Source organism: Dermacentor silvarum, chromosome 4 (assembly GCF_013339745.2).
Source record: "Dermacentor silvarum isolate Dsil-2018 chromosome 4, BIME_Dsil_1.4, whole genome shotgun sequence".
Lineage (NCBI taxonomy): Eukaryota > Metazoa > Arthropoda > Arachnida > Ixodida > Ixodidae > Dermacentor > Dermacentor silvarum.
Window position 1 is genome coordinate 222,626,925 of NC_051157.2, and position 9,213 is coordinate 222,636,137.

General features: G+C 47.0%; 1 protein-coding gene across 1 annotated transcript in view; it reads right to left on the reverse strand.

Moving 5' to 3' along the window:
- LOC119449292 (galactose-3-O-sulfotransferase 3) overlaps nucleotides 1-611 on the reverse strand; it is a 31,107-nt gene extending 30,496 nt beyond the window's left edge. Inside the window, exon 1 of the mRNA XM_037712465.2 lies at nucleotides 298-611. Coding sequence (XP_037568393.1) covers nucleotides 298-594 — 297 coding nt within the window. The 5' untranslated portion in view covers nucleotides 595-611. The remainder of the gene's footprint in view (nucleotides 1-297) is intronic.
- Between the last annotated feature and the right edge of the window lie 8,602 nt (nucleotides 612-9,213).

Here is a 9,213-nt window from a genome sequence, read left to right on the forward strand (position 1 = left end):
TTTGAAGGGAACAGAAGAAAGCTGTAAAAGCAGGCACGAAACTGCTACATTTGTAACAATGCTGTAATCGCTAAAGAACAAGAAATATCGACAGGGTGGGGTTAGGAGTGCGGGATTCGCTTGTAATGCGTTTCATTAGTAGAAAATTTTAGGAAAGACCGAAGACAAACAAAATACGTTTTCTCTTTTGATTGTGTTTGTAGCGAGTAACGTTGCCAACGTGCTTCTGTAGGTATTCCTGCTTGTTTATGTTTAGTTGTCGGAGTAAAGCAAGCGAAAGAAGATGGTGACACGCACCTTGTCACGGTTTTCGAAATCCGCCTGATTCATGCCTAGATCGAAGGCCATCTGGTTGAAGCCGAGGTTGCCGGCGAAGCGCGTTTCTTGCAGGAAACGCACGTGGTCCTCGTTGAAGACAAACTCCTCGAGTGGCTCGTCGCCGAAGTGGCGCTGGAGCGCATAGTAGTCGTACAGCGAGCGAAACAGGTCGACCGGACGTCTCATGATGGTCACAAACCGCGTCTCGTTTAACATCACCGACAATAGCGCCTCTCGGTCCATGCGCATGTGCATAGCCACGAGACTTGGGTGCATTCCGGCCGCGGTGAGGTTCAGCAACTGCACGAAGGCCAGCCAAATTAAAGGCAATATTTACGTGCTCCGGCACGCAACACTTGTTATGCATTAGTAGCTAGCGCTACGAGAGAACTTGGGCACGCAAGAGCGCCACATTGTACACACCAATGCTTCATGATGCACACTAAAGCGCGAGCTGCTAATGCATTACATATCATGCCAAGAATAACAGCGATGGGTTATCAGCATCGTTGTTTTTTTCTCCTCTCTACTCAATTGAGTTGTTAAATCCACCTTGCATTTTATGCGTATGATAATTTTCACTCCATTCATTTTCATGCAAGATGATATTTCAGGATGCCCCTTGCATAGTATTTCTTTCAATTGTCCGTGTATGACATTGTGTGCTAGACAATGGTCATGTGAGCCGAAAGGCGCTTTCCAGCTGAGGCGTCATGCAACGAAATAAAATAAAAGGCAGCCAGTGCCAGGAAGTGAAATCTGTCGAAACAGCGGAGCTGTGGTCGTTCTGTTTCTGCGATTGTCGCGTATGTTTCTTTTTTTCGCTGTGGTAGTCTTCGTTTTAGACCGAAGGAACCGACCACATCTCAGCTGTTCTGACAGATTTCACTTCGTGGAACTGGCAGCATTTTATTAGTCAGACATGAACATCAAGTGCAGGGTAGGAAACGCTTTTATTCACTGTTTAATCCCTCCCATTGCTTGGGCTTGCACATGTGTGACGTCGGGTGATTTTTTTGCCCTGTAAGAGCACGGCCTTGCGATCGCTGTGGTAGACAGTCATTGGTGCATCAATGCGCGAAGGGTGCGCGGCAAGAGAAGCGCTCACCGGTCACGTGCCCTCTCCGGCTCTGCTGCTGCGTGACGTCATCGATGGCGCAGGCTCGACTAAGAACAGCTCCGCTGTTAAAATTAAGAAATATTTAGACATTTTTGAACTTTATAGGCTCACATATGTTTCGGCGGTGGTGGTGGTGCCACGCTGAAAAGTGGGCCGATCCTGGTCGCGTATTTCCCATTGCTACAGCGCTCGACCGCTGGCGCCACGCTGCGCCGCTCGCGCGTACCATGTTTCTAGCCGCCGCCGTTCGAACGGAGGAGGCGTTGACGGAGAAAACGCTGGGGTGACTAGCCTGCTGTTGGGATCGGTGGTATTATAAACACATCACTGTTTTGATGATCCAAATATAATCTCACTATCAGGGAGGGAGCAGTCTACCTGACTGGAGCAGTTATTTTTTTATTTGGGGTGTTGCTACGCTGCGCTCCGCAACACCCCAACGACCACCGCTTCGCGTCGGCGCTCGGCACCACGGCTGCCGCCGTGGCATCGGGGTTCAAACGACTGCGCTGGCAAACAGAGAGGGAAAAAAATGTCACAGTTTCGCCCTAAGGGCGATGCAATGAATGCGATAGCAACACAGCAATGTCATACAAAGTAAGGTGAGCGGCTTTGGTAGCAATATGAATTGTAGTAAACATGAGCTGATTAAGTAAGCAGGAGTGCTGCGGCGTAAGTAGACCGAAATGAAGAGAGACTCGATGACCACGAGAAGACGCGTGTGAAACGGTGGTGTTGATGAGAAGCGCTTCCCGTGGGCAGGGCGTGCGAAGGGACACACCTATATCCTGCACTGCCGATCCGGGCAGCATTGCATGTGTAGCGTGCGTTGGAAAATGTCGCCCGACTAGTGCTAACTGAATGAACAAGCGTGGTGTGAGCGCGCACAAACAAACACGAATAGATCACACTGAATGACTGCAGACAACGACTGTCAAAACGCTGGCAGCAAGCATACGCCGCAGCGGTCGAAGGTACGTGCGGTCTATCGCTTCAACGGAAACTGAGCGGCGAATGCACGGCGCATAAAGGTCAGAGCCATGTGGAGATAAGAGACGGTGCGGACGAGCGACAAGCGCGGTTGTTGGCAGAGTAGAAGTGCCCCCCCCCCCCCGCTTCCTCCGGTGCTGGCTTTCTGCTTCCTTGCTTGCGCGTGGGAGATGAGTGCGTTCGCTCTCCGTGATAGCGCACGTCCCCGCACGCTTCCGCTCGGGCATACGGCGCGCGGCGAAGATTTTATCTATACGGAACCTCACGGCGACGGCGACAACGACGGCGACGCCGACGGCAGAAATCCGGTTGAAGTGTCCATATAATTGCTTTCGCAATAAAAGGAAAAGCGTGATATAAAAAAAATTCGAGCCTAGGCGGGATTCGAACCCGCGTACGCATGATCCCGAAGCGACGGCGTAACCACTCAGCGATGCAGCCACGCTTGCAAGGGTAGCATTCATACGAACCATATGATTGCGTTCGAGCGCCCTCGGCGAAAGAAACCACCTAGAAACGCGGTACGCGCGAGTGGCGTAGCGTGGCACCAGCGGTCGAACGCTGTATCTACTAGCAATTGGAGTTTTGCATCCTGGTCATAGGGCAGAAAGAGTTCCACCTCAATGGCACATACCATGGACAGAAACGAAAAAAAGATAGAGAGAAAGAGAGAGAGAAAGACAGAGAGAAAAAGAAAGATAGAAAGAAAGAGAGAGAAAGAAAAAGGGAAAGAAAGAGTTTTCGTTCCCTTCTACTTTTGTTTCCCTTTCGTGCAACTTTCGTTTCCGTTGCGTTGTACGTTGCTTTCAGTCGATGTATACATTTAATAAACGTTTATGTTTTATTATCGTGACATGTCGCGAACTTTTCGTTACCCTGACTAAGGTTAGATACACACACACACACAAGTTTCGCTTACCCCCATTTTCTCTACAGGGGAAGGTCTGGTGATTTTTATTTTTAAGAGCAGAGAATCTAGGGACCTTAATTTTGACAAGTAAGTTGATGGCTACAGATATTTATCTGTAGCGAGGATTGATCGTTTCAGTCAAATATTTCTAATGAATGCGACGCGATAATGTTTTCCACGTGTAACGAGCTCATCCCAATTCAGGCTACGTTTATTGTCAGCAATGCAGCTTGGCATAGAATATGTTCTAATCACGAAACGCGCCGCTCCATCTTGAATGACTTCGATTCTGCTGATTAGTATTTAGGTATGGGAGTTCTATACAGTACACGCGTATTCCTGAATAGGGTAGACGTTGGTAAAGTAGAGGAACTACCTCAGCGTAAGCGGTGCATGCTTAAATTTTTTTAATGACATTAAGAATGCGGCCTACCTGAAGTGTTATGAACGTGTTCATTCCAGGTTAGATTTGACGAAAAAATTCAGAGCCCTTCCACTACTGTGAAGATGGAAGCCAGCGAACTGGTGGGTCTGCTGTAGTGAATATTGCTATAGTGCATTTATTATTATCATTGTTGACTATAGTTAGCGTCTTCGGCATGTTCGTCAAAAGGAAAGGACACCGGCGTCTTGTTTTCGCCCCGCGCGATCGCCAAGTAGTGCGTTTGCAGCGCCGAGTCCGTCCCATCGTCACAGGCGTTGGCGCGATGCCGACGAGATTCTCTCGTGCCCTCGGCGGCTCGTACCCTCACATATCCAACGCGGGCCTTACTTACCTTTCTTTCCTTCTTTCTCTCTTCCTTTCTTTCTCTCTTCCTTTCTTTCTCTATTTCTTTCATTCATTCTTGTCCCCAGCTCATGCCCCCATTGGATATGCGGGTATCCAATGCGGAAGCCCGCATATCTACACGTGATTTTGTTATCGTTTATCGTAACGTAACTGACGAGCATGTGATGTTACTGATGTCATGACTTATCAGTCATGTTAGTCATACATTCCCACCCTTCCATTCCAATTTTGGTATATACTAAGTGCTGGCTCTCTCGTAATCGAGAGTAGATGTAAGCGTAAAATGGCTACCATATGGCGTCTTTTGCTGCCTGTGGTGCCGCCACCTTCAACCGCGTTTCTTTTTGCAACAGCATAACGTGCTTAGCGTATGTCGCCACTGTTCTTCTTGTCGCATCGAAGTGGTCGGTCGGCTGCAAATGTGCGGCCTTAATTAGGTCCCCTGTATCTTTTGAACGTCGCTATTGGAAGTGACAAATAAAACTTCAGCGTACTAGAAGTTACAGCTTGAGTGATATTATGAAGAAACATTAGGAAGAACTTGGAAACAATATTTTTTGTAACTTGTTTGGAGAGAGAGAGAGAGAAAGAAAGGGAAAGACAGACAAGGAGGTTAGCCAGTGTAAATACCGGCTGGCTACCCTGTACTGGGGAAAGCGGTAAAGGGAATAAAAGGTGATAGAAGAAACAAATAAATAAAAAAAGGAAAAAGTAACTTGTTTGGAGAGTAACCAGCGTGTGTAGTGCGGTGCTTTACAAAGGGCTGGGGGCCAGAGATCGCATTTAAGTTTTGACTGGTTGCGCGGATGATCTCGTTTTGTTATAGCAACTTGGCGGTAAGTTCTCGTTTTGAATGCCCGCATAACGGCTCTGGCTTTTGGCTCAAGGTCACCAGAAGGTCGCCGACAACGGGAGCTAAAGACATTTCATTTAAAGGAAGTCGCTGTCTTGCCCCATAGGCTAAACATTGATAGCGATAACAAAGTATTCTACAGGATGTAAGACTCATATTTTGAGCAAGCGTAAAAATTTCAGCAAACATTCGCTCAGAAATCAACTAAAAAATGTCGCAGTTTCGCCCGAAAGGCGAAGCATCGATTGCGATCGCAAATTAGTAGAGGGCAATTCGGAGTAGGGATAGTAGTTTTATCGGCTGCATAAACTTATACATATTGGCTTACTAACTGAATTAACAATCGTGGTGTCAGCGCGCACAAGCAAACATGAATAGATCACACTGAATGATCGCAGCCAATGACTGTCAAAACGCTGGCAGCAAGCGCAGGTTCGCGCGGTCTATCGCTTCAACGGAAACTGAGCGGCGAATGCACAGAGCATACAAAGGTCAGAGCCGTGTGGAGATAAGAGACGGTGCGGGCGACCGGCACCGCCAGGCAAAGGAGTTGTTGGCAGAGGAGAAGCTGCCCCCCCCCCTCTTCCCGTTTCTTGCTTTCGCGTGGGAGATTGAGTGGCAAGATACGCTAGGGATGGTAATATCGATGAACGATTAATCGATTAACCGACTAAAAGTACGCCGCAAAACGATTAATTGTCATCGATGTCTACCTTTAATTTAATCGGTTCAATCGATTAAAGCAGTTCGATTAATCGTTTTCCAGAAGTTGACTAAAGTGGCGTGACAATTTTGAAATCGTACTATAGAACGCGGAGTACGAGCAACGGCAGCGTGGCTGCGAAGACTGAGAGCGACTGTTGACTGTTTTCCCGAGTCCTGCCGAGCTGGCCAAGCGCTTCCCCGCTTTACGCACGCGTCGCACAAGGTGCCTGAGGCCGGAGAGAAGCCGCCCCAGTGGAGGAAGAAATGAACTAGGAGAGAGCATTACGTGAGCCTGCAAGTCTTGGCAAGCGAACTCACCGTCAAGCCATTTCTTTCGCTTTTACCTCGCAGTATATAGTCAGCACGTGACCCTGAGAGACAACGTATTGGCCGATAATGTTTGGTTCGCAGTAGTTTCAAATGGGTGCGCTCCCGTTCAGCTGCGCTGTTGCCCTGCACCCGGCAGCATTAAACCTACCACGCGCTCTGATGTGGCGATCACGTGTTGCGCCGTTTCTACATGTCAGTCGTGCTGCGATGCTCTCTTCTAATTTCTCCTTCTTCCATGCCTACCCTCCTCAGTAAGTGCCATTTTTAACATGCAGGGTGTTCATTTTTAAGTTTTACGGAATTTTTAGAAATCGCCTGTGACAGGTAGCGTAATTTTTATCATTGAGCTGGGTTATTCGATGAGGCGGACATTAGCACGAGAATCAAAACACATAATAAACTAATTAACAAAAATCACTAATTAACTTTAGTTTTTACTTTACGACACATATAATAATTTACGAATTGTAGCCGGTGAGCTTGTCAGGCGTATCCACTTGGAATGAATTTACCGAATGACACCAGCTTGGTGATATGCATCATATACTCGCCGTAAAAATGCACTGTTGGGCCACTTACTTTTTTACCAAAATACATTGAAGCACAAAAGTAACTGGAACGTCCATGTATTTCGTCCCACCCTCTGAGAAATAATATCTCGAAACTGGTATCATCCTGCAAATTCATTTCAAGTAGGTGCGTCTTGCGAACTCACCGCTACAATTCGTAAATTGCAATATGTGTCGTAAAGTAATTAACTAAGAAGTTCATTAGTCAATTTTTGTTAATTGGTTGATTATGTCTTTCGATTTCTCGTGCTACTGATGTCCGCCTCTTCGAATAACCCAACTCAACGGTAAGAATAATGCTACCTGCAACAGGCGATTTTTAAAAATTCCGTAAAAGTTAAATATTGTCACGTAGTAGTGACGGTGAAGGAAACAGTCGCAAAACTGTGAATGACAAAACAGATGTTTTATTGGGCGAACCTGTGCCCACAAAAGCAAGTTGCACTCGAAGCACAACGATAGCGGCGAACACAGTCGGCGATCGTCGAAATCTGATCAGCGGCGAAACGCGTCGGCTTTTATACATAACTGTATCGGGAAGCGTTGCGCGTACAAACGGACAAACACAGGAAAAAGACGTGAACGGATAGAGCGCAATCCATATACATACATACATAAGTCATCGAAGGTTCCAGGGCGACCCCATCGAAGCACTGGGGTCGCCCTGGTGCCCGCGTGTCTTCCAGAAAGTGCTAGACAATTTGCGTCGCTCATACAATCAGATTACATAAGCGGCCGTGACAGTAGACAACGGGTAGAAGCATCGATAACGTTCGAGAAACTTCCGTCCTGCGCCCTGCGCCGAGCGATAACGTTTAACATTTGTTAGCCGGTGAAAAGTGGTCACCGGGGAAAGATAAACAAGTACACGTGTTAATATGAACACCCTGCCACTAGTCCCTAGTGGCAATTATAGTTGACCTCTAACAAATGGAACATTATTCTTTATCAAAGTTTATACGCTTGTATTTCTTATCCTGGTTCCACCTTTCAAACGTTAAATAGGTAAAATAGGTGAGTAGGTAACTGTGTTTCAGCCTTTTTAAAGCGCCCGAAAAAAAGTCGATTAATCGATTAATCGACGAAAAACCCCGCATCGAAAGCGATTAATCGATTATACGCTAAACCGACGAACGATTAATCGTTAATCGATTAAAAATTTCATCGACCATCCCTAAGATACGCCTTTGGTGCCGGAGCACAGCGCCGCCCCACCCCCCTCCCTCCCATACCCCCACAGCCTTGCGGGCGACGGTTGCGTTTGCTTTCCACCGTGCGTTCGCTCTCCGTGATAGCGCGCGGGGGAGTTCGCCCTCCGTTTTAGCGCGCGTCCCCCGCGCTCTTTCGCTGGCGCATACGGCGCGCGGTGACGATTTTATCGCCCTTAGAATCTATACGGAACCTCGCGGCGACGGCGACGCCGACGGCAGAAATCCGGTTGAAGTGTCCATATAATTGCTTTCGCAATAAAAGGAAAAGCGTGATATAAAAAAAATTCTACCCAGGGCGGGATTCGAACCCGCGTACGCATGATCCCGAAGCGACCGGCGTAACCACTCAGCGATGCAGCCACGCTTGCAAGGGTAGCATTCATACGAACCATATGATTGAGTTCGAGCGCCCTCGGCGAAAGAAACCACCTAGAAACGCGGTACGCGCGAGCGGCGTAGCGTGGCACCAGCGGTCGAACGCTGTATCTACTAGCAATTGGAGTGTTGCATCCTGGTCATAGGGCAGAAAGAGTTCCACCTCAATGGCACATACCATGGACAGAAACGAAAAAAAGATAGAGAGAAAGAGAGAGAGAAAGACAGAGAGAAAGAGAAAGATAGAAAGAAAGAGAGAGAAAGAAAAAGGGAAAGAAAGAGTTTTCGTTCCCTTCTACTTTTGTTTCCCTTTCGTGCAACTTTCGTTTCCGTTGCGTTGTACGTTTCCTTCAGTCGATGTATACATTTATAAACGTTTATGTTTTATTATCGTGACATGTCGCGAACTTTTCGTTACCCTGACTAAGGTTAGATACACACACACAAGCTTCGCTTACCCCCATTTTCTCTACAGGGGAAGGTCTGGTGATTTTTATTTTTAAGAGCAGAGAATCTAGGGACTTTAATTTTGACAAGTAAGTTGATGGCTACAGATATTTATCTGTATCGAGGATTGATCGTTTCAGTCAAATATTTCTAATGAATGCGACGCGATAATGTTTTCCACGTGTAACGAGCTCATCCCAATTCCGGCTACGTTTATTGTCAGCAATGCAGCTTGGCATAGAATATGTTCTAATCACGAAACGCGCCGCTCCATCTTGAATGACTTCGATTCTGCTGATTAGTATTTAGGTATGGGAGTTCTATACAGTACACGCGTATTCCTGAATAGGGTAGACGCTGGTAAAGTAGAGGAACTACCTCAGCGTAAGCGGTGCATGCTTAAATTTTTTTAATGACATTAAGAATGCGGCCTACCTGAAGTGTTATGAACGTGTTCATTCCAGGTTAGATTTGACGAAAAAATTCAGAGCCCTTCCACTACTGTGAAGATGGAAGCCAGCGAACTGGTGGGTCTGCTGTAGTGAATATTGCTATAGTGCATTTATTATTATCATTGTTGACTATAGTTAGCGTC